This window comes from Pyxicephalus adspersus, chromosome 2 (genome assembly GCF_032062135.1).
Source record: "Pyxicephalus adspersus chromosome 2, UCB_Pads_2.0, whole genome shotgun sequence".
Lineage (NCBI taxonomy): Eukaryota > Metazoa > Chordata > Amphibia > Anura > Pyxicephalidae > Pyxicephalus > Pyxicephalus adspersus.
This window is the reverse complement of record NC_092859.1, coordinates 78,500,343-78,527,526: the sequence shown is the minus strand read 5'-3', so window position 1 is coordinate 78,527,526 and position 27,184 is coordinate 78,500,343. Positions and strand designations below refer to the sequence as shown.

Below are 27,184 nucleotides of genomic sequence, written 5' to 3'. Positions count from 1 at the left end.
TTCACCCACTGTGTGGTACCAAACTCAGTGCTGACTACTTATGTGTGATTTGAAGCTTCACAACAGAATTCTCTGATATTAATAGGTACATTTACATCAGCCTAGAACAAGTGTGTATAGCTTGTATTTGAGTGACTTGTTGTGTTTAAAGACATAAATATAAATGATTGCTTATCATAGGTGCAATGAATCTGTGTGAGCACATTTCCGCTTACCTGCACTACTGGAACTGAAGGGATTCTGTGATAGATTACTGGAGCAATCAGACCATAGCACTGAACAACAGCTTGAAGGGCATAGTTGGCATCGCTCAGCAAGGTACTAACATCAAGAGCCACTAACAATCTTTTGCATTCAGCTATCCGACAAAGCTAAAGATAACAAACACATATTTAGCTCAGTGGAGCAGATATCTCTGCAAAATTTTAAACAAAAGGGTTCTGTCAATCTAAATGTAAATACTTTTATAAACTCTACGTTTCCTGCAAATCAATTTGTAATACATATATTTCCCTTTGTGGATTATATAAACTTTGATTTTACAAATTGCCTGTTGTCGTTGTCTCTTCAAGTGAGTTATTTCAGTAATAACTTTTTCATGGGTAGTGAAGAAATTACTACGCCATGCTCTTTGGTTCTACTTCATTCACTCCCAATTTGGCCAACTGTTTCGCTTCCTAGATTCCATAAACTCCATTACCTCTCAACACAAGTAACACAAGTAATGTTGTTTTATTGTTATTTTTCCACAGAGGTTTGTGAAAATAAAGTTTTTATTTTCAAGTGGACTGAGCATAATACTCCTTGGTCAATGGAACATTAAGTGGCTGCACAGTCTTGATATGCTCTACTGATACCTAGAATGTTGTGACAACGTATCCTTTGGGAAAATGGCTGTGACATTGGAAGAAACATTGGGCAAAAGCCAATGAAAGTGGAGCTATAAGAGGACTTTTAAAGAGGTATTCCCAACACATTTGCACTTAAAATGTGCATTAGCTCATTTAATTTTAATGACAAAACACCTTTTGTGGCTGCAATTGCCCAGGTAACATGATCTCAGTATGATCTATGGAATCTAAATGCTTTACCTAATTGTTGCCAATTTCTTTCCTTATCTAAGGACTGATAGTATTTAAAGGACCTTCCAAAGTATCAGTAGGGTAAACTCTACAGCATCAACCAATATCTGAAATATCAGGACTGAGCCTTTAGAAAGTCTGTCAACTAAAGCATACAAACTAAATCAAAATCAGTGTCTTTGATTTGTATTTAGTGTGCATAAGAAAACTGGTCACAATGGTCATATAAGATGTTCATAAGTGGTCACCGTTAGATAAAATTGTCCCTGAAGCAATATTTTAAAATACATTCGTATATAAGTGTCTTTTTCATTTCATGATGCTCTGAAGGCTAAAATACATTAACATAATTTTATGACATTGCAATATGCATCTTTATGCTAAACTCAATTATATCAATAACATTATCACTTTGATTTTGACATTAATTATACTATTGTGCATAAAAATGAATGGTTTCTTCTATAATTTTCAAAGGACCCAGGGTCATGTGTGATCTAGTATTAATTATCTTAGTATTAGTATTAATTTTAATCTCAGTCATCATTTTTATAGCTGTACAACATTCCTTTCATATCAATATTAGTATTTGGTAAAACAGTCCTCATTAATACCTGTTATTAACTCATTACTTACTTGTCCCTTGCGAAGAACACCTCCATCACAGAGAGAGTCACAAAAGAGTGCTCCTTCTTTAATGTTTATTTCACTCACTGTGAAAATACTTCCAAGAAAAAGTTGAAGCAGTATGGTAGAAGACTTTGATATGGCGTCATTACACAGTCTATGGGAAAGCAAATGTGTCACATTCATGGACTAAAATTAGAATTCCTATGTCTCCTAAGTAAGAACAATTACAGATCTAAAATTAATGTTCAACAATAAGGATACTAATTGTGTCATTATTATTAAAGCTGATTAGTTTCTAGAGACAGATGAAAGATGAGAGATATTTGTAAAGACTAGCATTCTACTTAAACAATGAGTGACAAGGTGCTAATTATACAATTTGTCATGAACACAGCAGGTCTATGTTGGCCTTTAAAGTTACTAAGGAAACATTCAATAGCCTTCCATATGTTTTTAAGTAAGACACACATGAAAAAGTGGATTGAAATATCTATGCATTATATATAGTTTCATGCATACTATAAAGGAAGGAAATACTTCAAAAGTTCTTTATAAACTGGTAAGAATGTTTAACCGGTAGAATGTTTAATGCCACAAAAATGGGAGATGGTCCTGAGTAGTTTAGGGTTGCTGCTCAACCAACTTCTAATTTTCCTTCTTGGTTTATAGGTAAGGCGTTGGACACACACATAACCTCTTTTTTAATATTTAAACTATAGCTTTGTTAACACCTTCTGCAGTGTTTTTTTTCAAAAATATCAATTGGCATTGTTACCTATCATGAGCAAGGGAATCTAAAATGACCTTACTAATTCATATTGGGATGATACGTTAAATGACCAACCAAAAAAGCCAAATGGAACTAATCACTGAAAGAGAGGTCCCTTAAACTTGTTTTCTGTTTACCTGAACCAAAGGACTCCTAGATAGGATACATATAGGTTACTCTTAAGTATAAATTCCTATTATAATATTATACCTACATACGTAGTTTATAAAAGCTCCATGACTGGAAAAAATATATTATTATAGGAGAACCTGGTCAATCCAGCAAACCTGGAATGGAACTGTTCAAAGCATTTCCCAACTAGTGTGTATATATATATATATATATATATATATATATATCTGTTTTGTAAAGCATGGCATTTCATTTTAAAATGGGAAAGAGGGCTGATTGCACTTGCATTTTTCTGCTAAAAAGGGATGAAATTTAGTGTCAGTAAGGCCTTCTTCTTACCAGGCGGTAGGGCTTCTAACCTGTGTGTGGATTGCTACAAAAAATGGTAATGCATTACTGCTGAAGATGCATAGAGTTGTTTGTGGTGTGTTACCCCATGGTAAGCCACACCCAAGCACATGTCAAACTACACCTATGACGCCATTAACGAGTTAACATGTTTTCATGTAATGACCTTGCTGTTGTGGTCAGGTTCTTTTCAATGGAGGAATAAAAACTGCATGACCAGGCGCGTCATGTCACTTACAGAAATGGTGCCACAACCCCACTGCAACTTCAACTGCATGCACAAATGGTTCTCAAATGAGCAAGTGCAGTGGTCTGCCGCAAGCTGAAATGAGCCTTAACATGATGCTACTAAAGGAGTGAGGTCTAATGCAACACACCCAGTGGGAACAGGCCCTAGGAGTTATGATGTAGCAATGTTGTTATTGCTACAATGTAACTTACTCTGGTTCATACATAGCAAACCAGAGTGACCTTTGATTTGCATATGATGTCTTATAAACTTCATTTGCGAAAGAAAAAAAGAGCAAAACAACAAAGTCATCTTCCTATTTATCTCCTTAATAACCCCAATCCACTCTCATAAACTCCTCCTTTTTTAATGCATTACCTTAAGGATTGACAAAGGTTTATCTGAATAAAAAGACCCATAGCTGAAATGTAAAAAAGGGCTCTGGCCGACAAGGGGGTATACAGGTGCAAGAGCTGAACTAACAAATATATGACAGGATATATTATGAACACATTTACAGATTTCATGAAGATACTTAACTTACCTCATCTGATGAACATAACCTTTCCTATTTTCTAATACAGCCAGATCTTTAGATGCAGGTGGTAAAACAAAGTAGTTCCACAGCACAGAGCATGCCTTCCTAGCCACTTTATAGTTGCCAACATGATAGGCACTCTGTGTCAATAAAAATAACATTTCATTTCTAAAGCACAAAGTAAAATGATTAAAAAACACACATATCTAAGATCTTTGTTGGAACATATTTGTGGTGATGTTTAACAGTTCTCAAAGAGAAAATGCTGACACGATTAATAACAGGACTATATATGAGGTATATCATCAATCACACATATGAGGGGTCCCAAGCAGTCGCTTGCAGCGTTTTAGTAAAAACATGTAGTCTCTTGCAGCATGTGTTTGTTCTTTTTGCATTGTTGACCTCTAGTAGTCTCTTGCAACTCCTTTGAAGCGTTTTAACTCCTTCGAAGCAACTCACATGAAGCCTTTGGGACATATGCATGTCCTCCTATAGCATTTTACAGTGACTGTAGTTTCTTTATTTTGTCTATATTTAACCTCATTTGGTAAAATACACCATTAGGCATTGGCAAAGTGCACTTTGCCATTTTTTGTCCTGTGGGATACTCTATATAGGGTAATATAGTGCAGTTTTCATGGTTGTTGTTTTTTTAGGGGTATTGATTATACTGGTAATTTGAGGGGTATTATGCTGAACAACTATGCTGAACATTTTGTTAAGATTTTGAGAAGATGCATTTCTGGCTCCATATCTTTTATTCACTTAAGGACGTAAGTGTTGGTTAACTGCTGCCACTGAACTGGCTTCTCGAATGTAAATTGCCATCACTGACACTGCTCTTTAGGGATTATTACTCCTACTCACACCAATGTTATGATATTTTTATTGCTGTCATGGAACCAAATCTTAGGGTTATTATTGGTGCCACTGACATTCATCCTGGAGATAAAACTGCAGCTACTGACACCAATCATATTTACTTGGCCCACTTTCTTGGGCATGTCCAGATTGTGGCTGTGGGGGCATGCTTAGTGCACCACATATTTGTTTCTGCAATTCATGGTAAACTGATACCTACTTTTTGGCAGGCACTCCTTATCACTTTTTCTGGTGAGCCCCAGAAACACACATATCTGCCACACTACACCATGGCAGTTCACTCACTTATTTCCTGCTTCAACAATAACACTAACCTGTGAAAGGTAAGCCCATGTGGATGGTATGGACAGAGGTGGAAAGGCAAGAATTGGTTTAGTAGTTTCTCCAACTGAGTCCCCAATGAGACGTCCATCTTCTGAATACGCTGCTACAGCAAAGATGTACCTATCATTTTTCTGCAGACCTCTAGCCTCCAATAAGTTATTGCCATTTGCTGGAACCTGTGAAAAAATGTATGTAAAGACTGGCAAACAATAATTCAATAGTGCAATTTTTTTTTTACATTTTAACAGGTAAAAAAGATAGGTAAATAGTATTAAATCATCAGCCTAAACAAAAATGTGGCAAATAGCAAGTATCAGTTATAGTAATAAAAAGTAATATAATAAAGCAAAGTATGACACTTTACCTCCACTCCTGTTCCTGGAAGATGATGATCATTTAACCTTACTTTTAAATTGGGTCCACTAACACAGCGTCCAAATAAGCAGTACCAAGCAACCTTTTTTAAACACAGAAAAACACAAGAAATAATATAAATGCGATAACTGAAAAACAAAACGTTTATATCAAGGGAGATTCAATAACCGCAAGCCATGTTGTTTTTCTCCTTGATTACCTTAATGTCAGATTTAAAAGGAGCTGGTTTTAACATCATTGAGTTTTCTGTTCTATGAATCAAGATGGGTGGAGGAGGAATGTTTTTCTTCCTGGTTATAGATTCTAGTTGTTTAACGCAAGATAAAAAGACTGCATTCTCTTCGGCTTCAGTTTGTTGAATTAGTTTTTCTGAATCCTGTATATAAAACATCACAAGAATAGATTAGCAATATGCCTGTTGTTTAACTTTAAATTAAGTAGTTAAAGGCCAACTGTAGACTCCACCCCCCCCCCCCCTAGTGCCCTGCTTTCCCCCTTTACATGCCCTCACTGTATTTATTTCTTTTTAATATTTTTGCATACGTACACGCATATGTATCAGGATAATTATTTGGCACTTAGGTTCTATAACATTTTTGGATGTTATGCCACTAGTGGACAGTTCTCAATAATGCAGAGAGTGGGGCTCACATAGTGACCTCAGTGCAACTATTAGCAACATTGCACTGTGTGTGCAATGTCCATCCGTAGGGGTGGGTCCATGGCACTCTGGACACACCAAATGTCCTCAATTGTCTGGGTTGAATGACACTAAGCATCATGCAGGGCAAAAGACGTAAGGAGACAATGCTGTGGGGGACAATGCCATAAAGCATATATATATTGCAGCCAGGTCTACTATTGTATTTTAAACTCCTGCAACTGCTGGGGAACTAATAAAAAAATAGTGGCCTTTAAAATCATTAGAAACAGCAAAATTCAAGAAAAGACTGGGGTTTGTATGCAAATTATATGAAGTGTATTATTTGGTGAGTCATATTATAATCATACAACAAACACCTAATACAAATTCAAATCATGAAAATAAGAGCTCCCATCTCGTTTTTATTAATTCACTGCACATTCTTAACTTCTAGCATCTGACCAGATGTTACTATACCTTTTATCTGTTGAAGTGATCCCTGCGTGAATTCTTTGCATGTGCTCCTAACTGTAAGTAGCCTATTATACTCTCCAATTCAGCAATTGACTTTTTTTTTATCAATTTGAGTGTTACATATGTTACATTATCATTGATATAATATGAACTACATTTAATACAGTTGCATAATTAGGTAATATGTTTTATTATATCTCTTTTGAACATCCGTAATTGTTTGCAATTTGTGCATCAAAATCCATTATCAATTTGTGTATTTCTATAGAGGTGTTTCAATTTACTCAGCCACATGTATTACATGGGCGCATAGATCTCAAAATTGTACAATGAATTTGCACTCATTGTTTCTGACACCAAAGTACTATCTTGTCTCTTATCTGTATTTATTTTGTGCTAGTTATGGGTTTGCCTTATACCTTGGCATGTATAGTATATATATATTCAATTAACACTGAACCATTTGAACTTGCATGTTATCTTTATATGCAGTTGCACTTTGTGGTCCACAAGTCCCCAGAGGAAGCCAATACATGTCTAGTACATAGATCCCAATATACTCCCCCTCAGCATTGAATAAGGGATGGGACCTCTTATTTTCCATGATTTGAATTTGTGTTGTATGATTATAATATGACTCACCACAAAATACACTTCATATAATTTGCCTACAAACCCAAGTCTCTTCTTTCCTTATTTTTTGCTGTTTCTATTGTACTATTCTATTGTTCTACTCTTTGGGGTAGGCTTGAAGTATTTCTTGCAAGACTTTTTTGAGGTTAGTTAGTTTCTATCTCTTCTTCTACTTGCGGGCCTTTAATATATATATATATATATATATATATATATATATATTGTTCTCCCCAGCCCCTTTTAACCAGGCGCACCACATGGCACTTTCAATAGCCACCCCGCTGTCATCAGAAAGCTGCCTAGACTGGGCTGTCGGTAAAGCTGCGTACACACGTCAAATTTTTCTCGCCCGATAATCGGCATGGGCCAGACATCTGATATCCAATATCTGATAGACAGATAGACAGAATCTGGCGTGTGTACAGCCCAGGTCGTTCATCGTCCGTGGATCCGTCCTGGCGGATCCACAGAGGATGAACGATCCTAATGCAAAGGAAGGGGGAGAGCGCGCAGCAGGGTGCCGCTCCGTGGCTCTCCTTCTCCCCTCTCCATAGAGCAGAACATTGCTGTATGTACAGCACTCGTTCATGCATCATTTAGTCCTTTGTCGTTGGAAAGGATCGTGCAAGAATTGCACGTGTGTACGCAGCTTAAGTACAGGGAGCCTTCCAGCTCTGCAGGGGAGGGAAGATTTTTACTTTGTATCTTTTCCACTCCCCATCTTGGAGCAGAACTAACAAATTGCCAGCTGTTACATGGAGCTATCAACATGCTTAGAGGGGATAACAGAGCCGCAGTACAGAATAGTTGCCGTGTACACTTTTTGACCACCCACCTTCAGATTCCTCCCACCCTTCTGGGAAGAACAACACTGATAGAAATATATCATAAAGTCTGCTGACTTAGACTTAGCTCAGAGAATGTGGTATAAATGCCACATGCACTTAATTTAAAGGCAGAAGTCAGCAGAGCTTCTAATTCACTAAGTTAGGTGAAAATTCGCAAAGTGACAATTTACTTTTCCAAATACACAGACTCTTCAGTAAATCCCTATACTTATTGCAGCACCTCAGTGTAAATGAACAAAAAAAAATAAAAGGAGATTTATATTATAATAATAACTACTGGTATGCTACTATAAAAAATGTATAATTGCCATAAAGTCAGATAAAATGTCATTCTCAGAATTACCTCCAGAAGCTTATTAGGAGAATTGTCTAGTCCTTTAGTAAACAGTACTGCCTTTTGCATTAAAAAGATGGCTTTGGACAGGTTATTCTTGTTGATGTTATCAAGTAGCTCTGATTCTGCAATCCAGAAAAAATAAAATATATAAATAACTTGGCAACAGTTCAAATTGTTAAAAAAAATCACATGTCATTCATTTATCACCACTCCAATGTAAATGCAAGTGAAATATACTGACGATAGTTCTTTTATCTCTTACCGAGACCTTAGCTTGGTTGTAAAGAGAAAGACATGGGTACATATTACTATGATTACAACATATCCAAGATACAAGCTGTACACATGCTTGAAACAATAGAAAAGTAGGAAACAATATTGTACAACTTATTACAAATGTGTAATCTGTTGCCAATGAAAGAGGCTGTAAAATAACAACTAATAGACGACTTAAATAAACTGTTAAAAGTTATTTTGCTCTACTGTTCAGTCAGTGCAACAAAATACCTGATTATCTCAGAAATTCAGAGCTGTCCTGTGTCTCATGCTTTCTGTACTATGTCAATGAATCTAATTAGCAATCCTGGTTCTTATCTTGAACTACAGAATAATTAGTGTCTATGCCAGAGATAGTCAACTTGAAAATTAACGAGAGCCTACAAAACATTCAATAGTTCACATAATAGAAGCGTGTTTTGTGTGTGAAGGTGCATTCAAAACTATTGGGCTGTAACACAATTTACCCCTTTTTTTGCACATACTGCAGTTCAGTGCTGAAGCAAAGATTGGAGTAATACTGGTGTCAGAGGCTGCAATATTAGCCACCAACACTGGTGGCAGTGGATGCAATATTAACTCCCAGGTTTGGTGTTAATGAACCCAATAATAAACCCCAGAATTGGTGTCAGTGGACACATTAATAACCTTCAGCATTGGTGTAATTGGAAGCAATAGTACCCTTCAACATTGGAGTGGACGCAGTTATAATCCACAGCAGGTTGGAGGTTGGTGGCCATAATAATAACCTCCAGCACTGCTGTAAGTGACTACAATACCAAACCCCAGCATTAGTGGCAGTATTAATAACCACAAAACACACACACATTGCTTGTTAGTGTCAGTGCTGTAAAGCCCACCCCCTTGCATTGCTGTTAAGTAGTAATGTATTTAAACCTCCACCTACCTATAGGTTGACAGTGGCAATATTTCCAAACTCAATGCCTTACCCTTGTTGGTCAGTCCAGTAGCAGTGAAATTTACCCTGCAACATTTGTATCTGTGGTCACTCAACTAATTACATAATTCTGTGCTTTTCTCCTTTGCCTTTCCTGTTCTGGGATGAAGATCACTCCAACAAATATATTTATTTAGCTTGCTTTGCAACACAGCAGTCCATACAGTGTTCTGTAGGTTGGGCTGTGTGTTGGGCACCCAATGTGCCAATGTAGTGGTAAAACATTGGGGAATGGACTACATGGTGAATTTTATTGTTTTTTTTATAACGTGACATTAATGTCTTTAAATCTGTCAGTGGACATTCTAGTAAACTGCAAACTAAACTAAGCTAATGCTGCAAATGGGAACATGGGGATAGAGAAATACATTTTGGTACACAGTGCTGTAAAGTGTAAAAGTGAATATGAGCATGTTATAGTTTTACAATGTTTAGTCAGACAAACCACACTATCCTGTCTCTCCACCCAATCTATAGTGCTCTGGCATTCCTTTGCCATGAATAAAGTAAACCTTCAGCCAAAACTTTGAGCATTTCCTGGTGATTGGATTTAAACTTGGGGAAAGAAATCAATATCAACCTACCAGTCTGTTTAAGACAGGGGGAACATTTCATGCAGTCTTTAGTAAAGCTTTGAAATACAGCCAGTTTAGAAAATTTTGTGAAAAAAAACCTATCTATATGTATGTGCAGAGCATGTGTTCAGACTGATACATAGAGAAATGTGGGTTATTCTATCAACTCAGCTGCATTGACATGTTAATTAGCCTTATTGTGTGAATGACCGCAGCCATAACATTCATGACTTTAGACACGTAAATCAAGTCATGGTCATCATTTACCTTGTAGATGATTGAGAATTTTGATTGACACTCGATGTTGAGCCACTATTAGTTCAAGCTGTAAATCCATCATAGTCACATTATGTGCAAGTGACTTGGAGAAGCTTCTCTGTTCTTCAGCTGTGTTATTTTCATGCTGCCTCTTTACACCCAGCTAACAGAAAACACAGAGAAAAAGGATTAGTATTCATTTGTGTTGTTGTTTTTTTTAATTAGTTTATAATCCTAACAAACATTGCTTTAAAGACAACTAAGAATTTACAAATCATTAAATATTCAGTAATCAAGAAATCTCCATAATACATGCCTTTTTCATACATTAAACTGAACAAGGATTCACAAGGATTATTTACCCAGATGTCCAATATACCCCAGATTTCAGCTGGTAGTAAGGCATTAAATACCTTTATGACGGATGTGCATGGCAGGTATTAAAGCAAAAATAGAGTTGTATTGTATTACACAAAGGCTGGAATTAGGCTTTAAGCTACAATTTAGTAAGATACAGCAATTGGTTCATCAGAAGTTCAGTGTAAAAAGTCAAGAGATCTAATCTTACAAAGCTACTACAATGCAGTTAGTTTAGTTGTCATGAATCATGTCCCAAATTTACAGCTTGTATGTTAAAAAAAAAAAACTTAAAAGAGTTTGTATTCCTAACAGGAAGCAGCAAACTCTGACACAACCTTTATTTGTAGGAGTTTTGCTTACCAGTCTAGAATTTGGCCTTATCACCTAAAGGGTATTAGTGGGGATTTATACCTGAAGCAGTTTTTCCTTTTTGTGACAAGTACTCTTACAGAGGTGTTATCCTAAAAATACCAGAAGTGTCTATCAAGAAATTCTCTATGGAGGATGCCAGCTGTGTTTAAAGATAATGATAATATTTGTTTTTAAAATAGATCCAAACTTAAATCACCATAAACCAGATATGAGCTCTGACATTTTTAAGTAATTTTAAAAGTTATTAGGGGGCAGCTGTCTTTCAGTTGTGCTTCTGCTTTAACACTCTGTCACATGCGCTCTGGTACAGACTACAAGCATCTCTGCTAACACACATTGCAAAGGTACAGTCCTCAAGCCGTTTTAGGAGACCAGTAAATTAAAATTGAAAGCATGACTGGTGTATTACATATTCTCCTGTCTTAAAAACTATAAGGTTAGACCCACTGTCTCTCCAAGGGCAGCAACAAAATTTTAATAATTAGGATAAAATAGAAAGGAAGATAGGTTTTATTTATAAAACCAACTGTTCAGACCCCTTGAGACCAAACTGAAAACATGGGGTTTCCAGGTACGGGAAAGAATGAGAAATTTCCAAGTACTAATTCTAGAACCCCAGGAAAGCTGCACTTCTACCCACCATCCTACTACATTTTCCTCAGATCCCCCAACATGATTAAATCTTCAAACATATATTCATGTACAGATTACAGTACAGAAATCTGACATATGCTTTGAAATTGCATTCCCCAACTTTATGAAACCTTTTGGGGAAAGTAATTTTAGAAAGGAGCTAAGGCATGAGGGGAAAGAAGAAAGAAAAAGGAAGGGTAATAGGGAAAAAAGAAAAGGAACAGAATCCTCACCAAGGAAGGGAGATTAGGTGGGATAAAGGTGGCAGTAATAAGGGAGGAGGGGATAAATACAGGAAGAGAAGAGGCGAAACCTTCAATGTTGTATCTGAAAACACGGAGTCCTGCAGTGAACACATCCCATGAAATAGTTCCCCTGTCAACTTTCTTAAATTTTTAGTATTGTTTGCTGTGAAGCTAAGAGAACATATCAAGTTGTAGCAATGCAACCACAACAGTAAAAGGAAACCAGGTAATTCACTAAATCAATTACTTGTTCCTTAAAAAGTGGCCCCAGAAAAGTTCTAAAACTGATGTTCCCAAATTCCTAATCCATATGTTGTTTTAATTTAATAACCTGCATTGTAAAGTGGAATCTAGAAATAGATTACTTTATATGCAATACTTCAGTTATCCAAAAGCCATCTTCATAGTAAACAAATGCAAAACTTTTAATGACTTAATGACTTACCTTTGTAACATAGTGGTCCACCACTGATCCTTCATTTGTTATAGAGTCTTTTGAACGTGACATTGACAGCCCTTTGATAGCCTTGTCTAGGGTTTCATATGCAAAGATTAGCTGCAATACCGGGGTTTTCTGCAGCAAAAGTAAATATATTTGTATAATCATTGAGTTCAGTAGATGTTTGCCACACTTTTTTTGTAATGTTACTTTATCAAAACATGACAGGCAATCCTGGAGCTTTCAGTTTTTAGTGATTTGTGTTCAATTGTGTTTAATTTTTCTTTTGATGAAAAGTCGTGCTAATGTCATTGTGATTTATTTTGCTAAGGAACAAGACGGAAAAGAGAAGTCTCAGGATAAGTAGCCTGATATAATATCTTAACCCTGGCCCCTGCAATGAGCTGCATCCTACTACAATGAAATTAGAAGAGACAGATGAGGGATGTAGTTTGGTAACCTGTCGTTTGAAAAAAATGTAAGCTGACATTGCTGCACTTCATAACGTTAGTCTCCTTAACCACTTCATTACCTACATACTATACCCCCTTACTTACCAGACCAGTTTTATAAATATGCAATGTGTTTGCTTCACTCTAAAGAATTTTAAATGTCTTAGTCTGTACAAATACATTTAGTATATTCCTAGCTTGTATTGAGTTGGACCACTACAATACTGCAGTAAAAAAAAAAAAATCTTTAAAAAAAAAACAAAAAACTAGTAATGTAGTAATGCAATGTAAATGTACAGTAGCTTATATAATATATATATATATATATATATATAATATATATATAAGGATTTCTTTGTATTGGACTCAATACAGCTTTTTTGTATTGAGTTCAATACAAAAAGTTACTAATATTTCCCGCCCCGCCTCCCGTCCGCATCAACGCTCCGGGAAACCACAGAGATCATCACTGCACCCGCCGGATGAATACAGAAGAGAGAAGATGTCTTCGGGGGAGCTGCGGGGACAAGGTAAGTATTTTTTTTCAGTTGTAATCTGATTGTCATACAATGTTGTATGACAATCGGATTGCAATGTAACGCTTGTTTATATTTTTAGCTACCCCGCACCTGGTTCGAGGTAAACGTTAGTAGCAAGTTTTCTTACCCCGAACCAGGTGCGGGCTAACCGCCCAGGTGGTTAAGTCATGCAGAGTTACTAATAAAGGAGCCCAAAGTGTCTCAGAAGAAATAGGCAGCAAATAATGTCAGGCCAGGATATGTTTTTACAATTTTGTCCTATCCAACTTTGGTAAGCCCATAAAAATTGTAGTCTCAAGGGCGTGTTAAAGTGGCAGCTAATGTGGTTTCCTACTGCTGTAGCTCATTGTTTCAAAATTTAATGGGTTGTGCATTCAGAGAAGCTACACTGTATCCTGCAGTTGTAATGAGTGATTATTTGAGTTACTGTTGTTTTCCTATCAGCTTGAACCAAACTGGCCAGTCCTCTCTGAAGTTAAATTGACTTCATGTCATACTGTTTTGATCTAATGTTCCCTGAATTTAATTCACAGTATGTGTATGTATATATATATATATATATATATATATATATATATATATATTATATATACTGTGGGGCCAGTGTAATAAAATTTTTGGAGCCAGTGTAATAAGCAACTAGGAAATAAAAGGATAGGAAATGGTAGCCTTTTATATAGTCTAAAACTATTTTTAAAGGTATTTTAGTAGCAGTGTTAGCAGCGTAGCTTTATAATGTGCATTGCACTTTATTTTATAGATATACTAATTTACAGCCAGTAGACAGCACAGATACTTTTATCAAACAATAAAATGAGATTGCTACCAAATGCTGCTAGAAAATCAAGTCCTATCTAAAATAAATTGTATTTCAAACTATTCCAGACATGTACGTTTTTTTCTTAACTGATTTGTAACCTCAACCCATATGGTAAAATATATGTTTATAGATCTTTAATGAGATGTAAAGTATATAAAATTTAAAACCAGGAAATATATAATAATAAATATAAATTTATAATAAAATATTACGCTTACCTTCATAAATCCAGGTCTGTTTCTTGGATTTTTTATATCCATGTTAATTTTTTCATGTGATCTGTCTGAGTAGGAAGGAACACATATACTTCATGTTAATATTAGCATTGTTTTAATATTCTTTTTTCCTTTTGTTAGAAAATGAGCTACAAAAAATGCAAATATAGAAACTTGGATTTACAAACTAAATTGAAATGATTACAATGAGCAGCATAAAATAATCCCTATGGATAAAATTAAAATACTACAACATATTATTTTATTTATTTATTCTACATACTATATGTAAGGAAAAGCCATTTATATGATGATCCTGCACATATACACACTCTGGTAATTCTTTTAAACCCTCAATATTCTTCAAGATTTTATATCAACCTGGATAAAACAGAACTCATCATCATCCCCCCCTCAAATTCCAAATCCCCCCCTGACATATATATAACTGTTAACAACACTGTTATTCGGCCCTCCCCTCAGGCACGTTGTCTTGGTGTCACCTTTGACTCGGCCCTCTCATTCACCCCCCATATTCAGAACATTTCCAGGTCCTGTCACTTTCACCTACGCAACATCTCCAAAATCCGCCCCTACCTGTCCCCTGAGACCACCAAACTCCTTGTACATGCTCTTATCATTTCTCGTCTGGACTACTGTAACATCCTTCTCGCTGGTATTCCACTAACCCGACTCTCTCCTCTACAATCTATTATGAATGCTGCAGCCAGACTCATCCATCCTTCGCTCCGCTCCTCTTCCGCTACATCTCTTTGTAGTTCTCTCCATTGGCTTCCTTTTCACCTTAGAATCAATTTTCAGCTCCTGTGCTTTGCCTTCAAATCCCTACAGTTATTGTCCCACTTACATCTCTGACATGGTTAAAAAATACTCCCCTTGCCGCTCTCTCCGCTCCTCCAATGACCTACTAATGACTTCCTCACTCATAACCTCATCACACGCACGAATACAAGACTTTTCTAGAGCTGCTCCAACTCTCTGGAATGGTCTTCCTCTTCCTATTCGGCTTGCTCCTACTTTCTGGTCATTTAAAAGAGCACTCAAAACCCATTTTTTCAAACTTGCCTACCCGGCTTCTTCTGTCATTTGAAACCATCACTACTTCCCCTACTACATATCTCACATCCTTTGTGTGTGAAATTCCCCCACCTACTAGATTGTAAGCTCTTCGGGGCAGGGTCCTCTCCTCCTGTATCACTGTCTGTATTAGTCTGTCATTTGCAATCCCTATTTAATGTACAGCGCTGCGTAATATGTTGGCGCTATATAAATCCTGTTTATTAATAATAATAATAATAATATCAGTTATAATATCTTAACCAATGAAAACACAAAAACGTTTATATATAACATGTTGCAAACTAGTTATTTCGAAAGCACATTATTATTATTTGGCATACACAGAAATATGTTTTTTGAGAAAACATAATTTTTTTTTATCAGAACTGATTGCAGAGATTTTTTTAATATCTGGAAAACAACTAAAATAATAGTAAACTCTGATGGCCAGACACAATTAATATTGTAACTTGGGAGAGCCTCAAATGATATGATCCTTGCCAAATGATATTGGGCAATGCTCAAACCAGGCATATAATGTTTTGCATGGATACACCAGAAACTAGTTTGCTTATATTAGTGTTTTTCTGCGATTATCTCTATCACTTAAGCTACATACACACTTCCAATTATTATCGTTGGAAAACGAACGACGAACGTTCATGCACGATATATATGAACGATCGTATAGCACCGATCCTGCACATAGAGGTAACGACACGATCGTTCGTAGATATTGTACACACAATAGATACGATCATTTGAGCGATAGAGGAACTATGTGCACGACAGGAAAGTGAACGGACGTTCGTTCATCACGCATGCTCTGAACATGGACGATCAACGAACGACCGTACACACGAACGATGTTCAACGATCGTCGCCCAATCCGATCCGTCGGTCCGGTCGTTCGTTTCCAGCGACTTTCCTCGTTCGTCGGCGTCGTTGGTTACTTTTTTACGAACGATTTTTTTGCCCAATCGATCGTTCGTCGTTCGATTGGAACGATAAAAATTGGAAGTGTGTACGCACCTTTAATTGGGAGAGAAAGAGTTATTGTAAAAGGTTTTGGTTGTCTAGCAACATAGCCTGGTCATTCTCCCCATCTGGGAGTAGATTTATTGGCATGCAGAGCTTTAGGTACAGGTCAGCCAGCATCCCTAAATAAATTGACTATAAGTTTAAATTGATATTAGGGTTATAGAGTAATTGTTTGCTGGAGCAATAACCGTTAAATCATATTATATAACAATATTATCATTAGTATTACTTTTACAACAACTAATATTTCTATTTATGGTTTACTAAATCACAAGGTTCAATACATGTTTACTATAATGTAAAAAGTCAGAGAAGTTAGAATTTCTACCAAGACGCTGACATCCTACTTCTAAATGGATCAGCTGATGTTAAAACAAGACTGGTAAGATACTAAAGTAGTTGGTTGGTAAATTAAAATTAAACATATCTGTGCCACTGCCGTCTTCACTGGCTACCACTAGCTAGCACTGGTCCCCTAATAGTGTATGCTGAGTATGCTGTCAGCCATCTTGCTGTCTTTGATTTAAGCAGATTTTAGATTTTTTACATATACCTTTAAAGTGGACACTGCTAGAAAAAGGTTGCTGGGGGGCTCACCAACAATATTTTGCTATATGGTCCCATGATATAAAATTATTCTATTGCTAGAAGACGTAGCATCACACACAGATAATCTCATCTCCCTTCAACTTTTACAGCATTCCAGACCTGCCACTTGGACTTTTTCCATCAGCTAAATGTGTTACACATGCCCTCCAATCGCATGGCCATATTATTCTAAATTAAATTAGAAAAAAGACTGTATGGGGCCAGTTGAATACTAATGTCAACAAAGTACATTTTCCTGAACAGCCTTTAGAATTTACTTCAATAAATGTTATCGACTGCCTTGCATTAATCCAACTTCCTTTCATTAGTTCCTATTTAAAATAGTGTTAATGCAGCTGAGGTAAAGGTTTTAAAATAGCTCATACAGATAATTCTACTTTAAAAATGCTATACACAGGACAACTGTTCCCCGGGATTTCTCCAACATGATTATGCTGAATACTCATCTACACACTTTAAATTGGTCCCTGTGTTGAATGTTTAAATACCTATATTTGATTCACTATAGTTACAGTAAATAAATAACTTTTTTCTTCTCTCATGCATCAAAAATGGTGTATGTATGCAAATATAAAAAATGATTCATTTATGCAAATAGGAACATTTTAATAATTTAGAACATGTAGTAGAAAATACATGCATATTGTCATGTTGAACAGATGAAAGTCTAATAATTAAATCATAATATTGTCTTTAAAAAATTCTATACAACAAAATAAAAAGAAAGTGCTAACCTACTAATGCTGAAGGTCCTGAAGACCCAACTATAACCTTTATGCTTTTTTTAGGAAACCAGGGCAATAGAACAATCAGTCAAAGCTTTGCATGTGCCTGTGACTTCACAGGGGGGGATACACTTGTACGCTGTTGGTCTTTACAAGAATGCTTTTTCAGTACAGACAATGCAAATAAGGCAGTTTTTCTGTGCCTACTGCAATCCTTACTAAAGCAGAGGTAAAATCCACTAAAAAGGAGGTAAGGCAGGCTTTTTAGGACAAAACAGGCTGTCAAGTCAAAGATGTTTCTTTGCGGTTACCCGTGTTTCCAAAGCTGTCTCCCATTTTCCACACATAGGAATTACGGGCTACAGACTTGTGTTAGGCACAGAGAGACAGAACCACTAGGAGGCGCTATGGCTTGCACTGAGGTGGTGGAAGCCCTGAGAAGGGCCAAGGCGCAGAGAGTAAGCAGTAACCAGGTCTTCCCCAGAGCCTTTGATGGTGAGTATGTTGTGCCGCTGGTTACTGACAGATTGCGGTCCTTGGGCACACCAAGGTGGGTACCACGGTACCAAATCACAAAGCAGGCAGCAAGCAAGAGAGGTAAGGTCACACGCCAGGGGTCAATTGCTAGGGATCCAGGGGACAGACAATAGTGACACAGGGGCCACTGAGGGCACAGGAAACACTGGAAGCAACAGGAGGGACAGGTGACTCAGGGATATCCACAGACAGACAGGAACATTGGAACAGCACAGAGAAATTGGCTAAGAACCAACAGACTGAACCACAAGGGGTTAATGCAGGAGCTGGACAGAGGAAACACTGACTTAGGCACCAGGTGAACCAGAACTAGCTCACAGAACTAGGGGCTTGGCACAATGGAGACGCGTTGCACGAACACTGAGTGCAATCTGTGAGCTAGCTAAATAGCCAGGGCTGGTCAAGAGGCTATTTTCTGATTGGCCAGCAGATTGGACAGAATTGATAAAGCTTGGATACAGAGGCACACCCAGTGTCATAACTGCCCACATCGGCAGGAGAGAGATGCCTGCCTTTTATTGAGGAAGAGGTAAGTGTGACAACTTGGCACTAATCTGTGCTGGGACAAAGTTACTATTGTGTGCATTTATGGAAGTTGCATCATCCAGACATGGCCAATCATGAGACTGAAAACTTCGACCTGAAAGCAGACCAGGTGGAGATGAAAGTTTCAGTGAAGGGGGGGGGGGGGCGTCGCCACTGCACTCAATGGGATCACTCTGCCAGGTAAATGTGTTCTATTAATTATTGCAAACAGCTCCTGGAAGCGTAAAACATTTGGCAGTCGACTTCCACTTTAGTGAAACTTTGTAAAATGTACTTGAATAGATATATCTAAAGGCTTAATAAATGACAGCGATACAAGGGATCGGAAGGTCTACCAGCAAGGAGCAGTGAAGTAAGTTAGGAATTTTGGTTTTCAAAGAATCACAAGGTGAAAAGGATAAAAAAAAAAAAAAAACAATGCAGAAATGTCTAAAGTGTCTTTAGATTTATTTCTGGGCTTTCTGTGTTGTTTTTGGGATTTGATCAGGGCTCTTCACCAATAAGTAATGAACTTTAGGGGGATTTAATTATATAAACAGTACTATATTTATTAGCCATAAGCTTTGCATGTTCTTTAAAATGTTTAGAAGTTTTACATATTAATCTTAAAGGATGTAAAAACAATAATCATTCAAAAGACTAAAATTAATATGAAATATTACCAAGGGAATGTCCATGAGAAAACTTTCTTCTCTTGGTTACTACTGCAAATTTCTAGTGGGTAAGGTGGGTTTTTAAAAAATTTCTTTTTAATTTTGCCAACAGATTCTGATGTTCGCCAGTGTCTCTTACTAGCATATTCTGCTAAGCAGAACTACACAAATCATGGAATTTCACTTGCTGGTCACTGCCCCAACTCACCTTACTTGTTGACCTGTGTTACGATGCACCGAAATGCAAAAGAAAATTTGGTGCATTTTATAAACACAAAAGCAGATAGCTTGGCTGCTTAACTGTGGACCCCAAGTTAATAGACCAGTTGTTTCTGTAAGCTTAGCAAGCATATACCAGTAGCTGGGCAAAGGATGTGATATTTGGGACTTGGTGTTTGTATTGTCAGAAGGCCAGGACAGCACCCAATGACAAGTTCTCCACTCCAGAGAGATATTCTATTGTATTTAGCCCAGTAAAACTACGTCTCAAGGATTCTAGTTTATATATTACTGTAAGAAATGAGCAAGTAATTCAAGTCAAATAACAAAGTCATTGAAATCAGAATAGTTTAGCTACTACAATTACTCTGATAAGTGCCTTACAACTGCTAAGAAGGTATCTCTTTCACAGTAAGTGTATTGTTTTCAATGAGAAAGCTGAGTCATAGACTTCCAAAGGAGAATAAGCAGCAATCAAAGCCAGTAGCAACACATACAGGAGAACTTCTGTATGTAGTAAGCAAATATATTGCCCTATATACATACATAATTACAAGCTATTCTTAGGAACAAGGTTTGTGTTAAAGATAAGCACAAATGAACAAGAATATAATTCAGGTAATCTCTTTTACGTGTCTAAGAAAAACATTGAGGAGACTATACTTTTCTTCTAACCACCCTCACATTTCTTTGGCCTCCCTAACTCAGCATGTCTTGAGTTAAGATGGATTTGGGATGATTTCCAATGTCTCTTATCCCAAATTCAGCCCTATTGGGTATGACTTCCTCCGTAATAATGTGTGTCTGAATATTCTACATAAATATACTTATTCAATATCAAACACAAGCCAAGTATAATAAATATATATTGTACAATGTATTTATCTCTAGATTTAACTTGTGTTAGTTTAAACATTCTGCAGTGCTTATGGATATTTGACCTAAGCACATACTCGTTTTAGCTAGAAAATCATCCTGAGCTGTTAAAAAAATGTCATCTGTTTATTCCTGTTACTATTCATGACATGAATAACACTATAAACAGATTTTTCCAGGGTTAAATAATACAAGCATGTCCTTTGATCAGAAGGTTAATACACAGATTACAAGAACTGTAATACCATGGATAAAATATCACTTTTTTCCCACAGGTCAATTATATATTTCAGCTTCTAGCTATACTGCTAAGTGGTTTATTTTACAAGGTCTACAGAATCGGATTCTCCAGGCACTAAGTTCAAAGTGTCCCTCTGGGTTAATTGTCCTGTTGTCTGACGAATATCCTTGCGGCAGAAAACTAATTTCCGCCATGGTCAAAGGGTCCTAGTTCAAATTCACTTTGGAAGTATGTTCAGCAGAGCTTAGAAGCACATTCTTACTCTACGTAGTGCTATGAATGTGCTATTTTTGGTAATTAAATCAATCTTCCCATCCACTTGCAAAATCTATGTAGGGTACTTTACTTTTTAATCTTCATATCCTGGGTACCATGAGTAGATAAAATAAGTATTTACAAGGTCTAAAGCAATTATGTATGTATGTATTTCTCTGTAAACTAGGTGTTCTCGTTTTCTATTTTGATGTTGTTAGTCCTTGTTGAGTTCCCTGCATTTATTCTTGCTTTACCCAGGAAAAATACAAACCTAAAATATATTCAATAAAACCTGGAAGTGTTATCAGTCATGTTAACTTTTGTTAACTACGGAACACCTCCATGAGGTGAGGAGAGGGGATTTCAGGATCGGGGTCCGAACCCAGGGCTGCTTCTGTCTCTGGCGGTAGATCTACCCATTTAACTTACCTGAAGAGTTGGATAGCTCACTGCCTGTTTTCACAGTCAAGCTTCCCTGATACCCTGTATTGTTATGAACTCTGAATTACTTGCTCCTCCCCCTGACTTCTTATTTAAGCCCGGTCATGAATTTCTTGTTTGCCCAATTACTGTGGTCCTGCCAGTGTCCTGTCTTATCTGCTACTTGCCTATGTATTGACCTTTGGCTACGGATTTACTGACTACTCCTATTGCTTGCTCTTGTTAACCTGATTTACGCGGATACTGGCTTTGGCTTTTTTCCTGACTATGCTTCTGTCTTGCTCCTGCATCATTACAGCTGCCTGTGTACTGAACCCAAAGAATTTAGTATTGCACAACTTTATTTACTAGATGTTACAGCTATTGGACTCCGAGCTTGTTCCCATGTCGTAACAGTGGAAGTCATGGAATTCCAAGTCAGGCATGAGAAGCCTTAAATACAACACTGCTTCTTCGTAGATACAGTACATTGAAGGTGCATTGTCTGCATAGGAAAAGAAGTGTGTTACTGGCAGAAAAATAAAAGGAAAACAACTGAAAAAGAAAATGAATGCAGTCACATCATCTACAAACTGATAAGCTACGATAAATAATATTTATTTCTTGGGTTTAGACCCATCATTTTTTTCAGTGAAATACATCCTTTGAAACATTTATATCAAGTAACAAAACAACCTTGGATAACTTAACCTCTGTTTATGGTATGAAAATTTCTTATAATACCACTAAAAGTGAGCCTTAAAACATTCTAAAATACATAACTTAATTGGCAATAAACACTTGCTAGCACAGACTAACAAGGAATATGACTAATAACAAGTAATATAACTGTACTTGCATTATGGTAATTCCTATGACACTGCAGTAATGCTTTATTAGTGTATTATTGATTAGTGCACTCTAATAGCTTTTGAATTTCTTTAATTTACTGTCTATTATGAGGCTGGGTTACCTAATACAAGATTTCCTAAAGCAAGGTTGGAATAAATTAAATATCTCTTAGTTCTTTTCGGTCTGAAATGTAAATGCACATGAATCGTAAAGTTGAATGATAATGTTTATTTTATATGGCCTGAAAACAACCACACTAGTTTATAATCACTGTCAGATATGTTGGTAAATATGTTAACATAGAAGATGACTGCCATAAGGAATGTCTAGCTACTGTTTTTATTATTTAATAACATTTTCCCAGACCTACTATTGTATATACCTGCAAGGCAATGATCACTGCCATTATTCACATTGGCTTAATACTTGCTGAGAACTAAGACTTTTTTCAGATCCAGTCTAAATTTCATTGTTACTCCAACAGCTCAGACAAATGGTGATTTAACACTGATGGCAAGATTATTTCCCTATTCACCCATGTAGGCACCTATTAGTTCCAAAGAAATGTTTTATAAGTAAATCAACCTACTTTACTATATCCTGTTCCTTTCTCCCAGTAATGACATAGTGATTTCACAGTCAGAAGTATAAAGGCATTGCTATGATGTCAGCAATTGCTGCAAAATCTGAGTTATTATTGTGCTGTCATTGTAGGTACTGTGGAATCACAAATAGTGATATTTATTAAAGCTGATTACATTGAAACATTAGTAAATATATTTTGGGGAAATAAATTGTAAAAAGAGAAAAATGTTAATATCCCTTTTGTAAGTATACAATATAATGACCTCACCACTACCTAAAAAAAAGTAATAGTGATTGAACTTGGAGATAGGTCAGCCAAGCACCAAACAATGCATCATAGAAGGGCAAAATGCTCCCTCATACCTGAAGATACGAAGCACTCCCACATGTCCTAGCAGGCATACATAGCAGTGTTTGTACATAGAAAAGTAAGAACGGGATGAAAAGGCAAAGGTTTACTGAGGGAACTTTGCCTTTTCAGTTGAAACATATCGTAACAAATGACTTGTTATTAGAGGTGATGGCTTTTTCTCAGGCTTTTTACTTTGACCTGGTGATCATGCAAGTAACAAACAGAAAGTACATGGGAACTACACAACATCTCCTCCTCTCCTCATTGCAATAATTTAAAAACAACAGTTTCCACAGTTAACCAAAAGAACTGGGAACAATGCTCAATATCACAGAAAAGTACTTTGTTTAGTTTTTGATGGTGTCAGGAAAATTAAACAGTTTTTTTGTCATATTGAAAAATACTTGGCTTGTGTATCAATTCTAAATAGGCTGTGAGGTTGAACCTTATTTTTCCCTGTAAAAACAGTTATAAAGAAACTTGCTATTGTTTTAAATAAGTAATAATAAAATTTGGAATCAGGTCATTGGCATCCTTGATGCAAGGAGTACGGTGGATCTTTTTGCAATCATACAAATGTCCAGTCTTAGTACTGCATCACTGTTTGGCTTTTCTCTTGTCCTAAGTTCAGATCTGCGACATGGCTGGCACTTTGGTAGCTGTGGCAAGCCGCTGGTGGTACTGAATTGCTCACTACTACTCCTATTGAGTTTCTACGAGATGCTACATGTAGCATCTCAACACAGGAAGCAGTTTGGGCGCTTATCAGAGTGTTAACTGTGCCACATCCTCACTGCTAGTGTGAACAAAGCCTTGATGTGTCCTATATAAAGACAAGGGAAAAAAGAACTGAATACTACAATAGCTCTATAGCTGACCCTTGATTCTTGCTTTAATGATCCATGATATCATTAAATCATTCCATCATCAGAAATTAGAAATGAATCCTACAAAAGTCCTATAGTTGACCCTTTACTGAATATTGTTATAAGAACTACACATTTATATTCAAAAACTTGTGCTGAAACTCTAAATAAAAAATGAAGACATTTTATAAGTTTGTATTACCTTTGCAGAAATCTTTCTATGTTTTACCAACTCAAATAACTGTAATACATACTGATCTTTCTTTGAACTTTAAAGAGGTTAGATTAGATAAACAGTCAGCTCAAGCAGAAAGTTATGAATCTAAGAGTTCTAGCAGAATCAACACTTTTATTAAACTGAACAAAATGCTTTCAATGGTATACTTACCAGACCAAAACAACATATTTTTTAGGGATTTCAAATATATATTTTAAAGCATATTTAAACCTTATAAACATACATAAATATAGTGGTTCAAGAGTTAATAGATGTGGTGACCGCACTTGTTTTCATTTTTTAGTATAAGTACATAGTTAGTTGAAAGCAGGTTCTGATCTGCAACTGGTGCCATCCATTGGGTTAGTTTCATCACAGTGCTGGTTCCTAAAGAACCAGTGTTTGAAGATTTCACATTCATTTTCTAATGGACTACCATCGGTAGAAAATACACTGCCAGTTTGAACACAACCTAAGAATGTTAAATACCTGTTGATTTGACTAGAAATGTGATGCCCTAATTAATTTCTCTGAGTATATCTTTCTTATTTGAACTACATACGGTTTGTATATAATGGGTTTGAACATAGGCATATGTTTGAAGTCCAGCCTCAATGTCAGCCACCACTCAATGGACACATTCAATGGAAAAGTACACAGCCATTAAGGGACTGGAAGTGTGCAACTCAGTGAACTAATGCAAGTATCTCATTTAGGGAATGGTAAGCTGAAATTGTTTACTTGTTTTTTTTTTAAGTTTGCTTTAAACTTGTACACCTTAATAATCAAAGAATATCAATAAATCAGATGTAATTTCTCTTTAACAGCAGCATGCACATGAAAGCAAAAACCTAAATAAAGAAGAAAAATGTCCTTTGCAAAATTTTGATATCCTATTTGACATTTCCTTTGCTATTAGTAAGCTTTTGGTAGCAGAAAACTGGAGGCTGGCACATGTTCTTTCTCAACTTCACATTAACGTTGAAGGCTATACGTAATGAGTTCACTTTGGCATCTAAGTCATCATATTCTTTACGCAGATTTCAATGTTTTGGAGTTGAGAATGTCATTTTTCTTAGAAGAAAAAGGAAATGCAGAGTGACATTGTCATTTCTCTGCAAGTTGGAAAATAGAAAAATACCAAGAATCTTTTCATTCTGAAATGTTTTTTATCTTTATTGCAGAAACTCAAAAAATCAATTAATATTTCCACACATATTACAAAAGACTTGAACAAGGCGTGAATGGTTTATTTGAATTCAGCATATCTGCCTGACTAATTAAATTGTGAGAACTGATGAGTATTACTGGGAAATGCCTGCTGGGTAGGCACTTGAGACTTCTTTTAATTCAAGCCACTTAACTGGTTCCCAGTTTTTAAAATAAAGATATTCAAAGATACACATGTATATGTTTACGCAAGTAGAATTTGTGATTTTAAATATATGAATATTATACATTTTAATTAAATACACAGGACCTAATGATCAGCTAAGCTATTGTCTACAGATACCATTTGGATCAGCATTAAGTGTATATAAATTCTATTTTTTTTTATTTGGTCTAATAAATATGCATATAAATTTTTTGTTGAATCTGTTCAAGTGCAAAATATGTCTTTTGATCATACTGGAAATTTATTAAAAATGCTGTTTTTATTATACATTAGTGTAACAAACCTGAGCCCCTTTCAGACATGCAGTCAAAACACCACAAGCTTAGCATCTCTCAACCCGACCTATTTAACTACTATGCATTTGTTATCACAAAGAAAAAGCTTATTGCTTGATAGTAATGTTGGTATGAAGTATGAGGTATCATATGTTGTTTTAATATAACACAGAACCTATCTATGTAGCACAGTGTGCTTTGTGCAGACTCTTTGCATGACCTATTTATCACGTATTTACTAGAGATGATAAACTTACCTGACTTTCTTCCAGATTTCCTAGAGGAGTCAGCCAAGGATTCAGCAATACCTGCCAATCGTAATGCAGCTTCTCCCAGTATAACAGCATCTGTATCCACAATGCTGGAAAGTTGCATGACTTCATAGACAAGACAAAGGATATAGATCCACTAGATAGGAAATAAAAAGTCCATGCATCAAAAAATATTTAATGATTTGTATGGTCCCATTTATAAGATCAACATTAGAATAGCTTATATGTTTTATACAGAGGAATGGCTTAGCTGTTGCCCTTTATTATTACTGCTACTTTCTTTACACGCTTATGTTTTTTTTTACACCAAACCAAGTTCACAGCATTTCACTGCATAGTTAGGTAACAGCTTTGAACTTCTATCTGAAGCACATACAGCACTCTAAGCAAACACATTCTGCTTGGTAATTCCTATACTTTACTGTACCAGCGTCTACAGCCCAGGCAAAACAACAATCACCCCATCCCCATAGGGGACCCAGAAGGATCACATCCCCCCCCCGGGACCCAACCTTCAAACAACCGCTGCCTGAGCATTCTAAGTACATTTATCTTCTGACATGCCCCTTCTCTCAAATATAGCAACCTGCTCACAGGATTGCCGGTGACGCACAGCCTAAGGCTACGTACACACGTGCAATGGGTCAATGACCAACTGTTTGAATGGCATTCACTGCCAGAAAATACTACAGTAGCATGTTTTTTGCTCACATCGCTAGAGGCCAGAGTATGTCTTATATAAGGAATTCCATCACAACAAGTTGAAAGATAGGGTTTT

General features: G+C 36.4%; 1 protein-coding gene across 1 annotated transcript in view; it reads right to left on the bottom strand.

Moving 5' to 3' along the window:
• Positions 1-27,184, bottom strand: part of CFAP54 (cilia and flagella associated protein 54) — a 176,825-nt gene that overhangs the window by 107,482 nt on the left and 42,159 nt on the right. The window contains exons 16-26 of the mRNA XM_072399011.1: positions 26,392-26,542; positions 14,393-14,457; positions 12,370-12,498; positions 10,324-10,477; positions 8,254-8,369; positions 5,512-5,688; positions 5,302-5,394; positions 4,928-5,113; positions 3,735-3,868; positions 1,719-1,866; positions 216-371 (exon numbers count right to left, since the gene is read on the bottom strand). Of these exons, the coding sequence (XP_072255112.1) occupies positions 216-371; positions 1,719-1,866; positions 3,735-3,868; positions 4,928-5,113; positions 5,302-5,394; positions 5,512-5,688; positions 8,254-8,369; positions 10,324-10,477; positions 12,370-12,498; positions 14,393-14,457; positions 26,392-26,542 (1,509 nt within the window). The remainder of the gene's footprint in view (positions 1-215; positions 372-1,718; positions 1,867-3,734; positions 3,869-4,927; positions 5,114-5,301; positions 5,395-5,511; positions 5,689-8,253; positions 8,370-10,323; positions 10,478-12,369; positions 12,499-14,392; positions 14,458-26,391; positions 26,543-27,184) is intronic.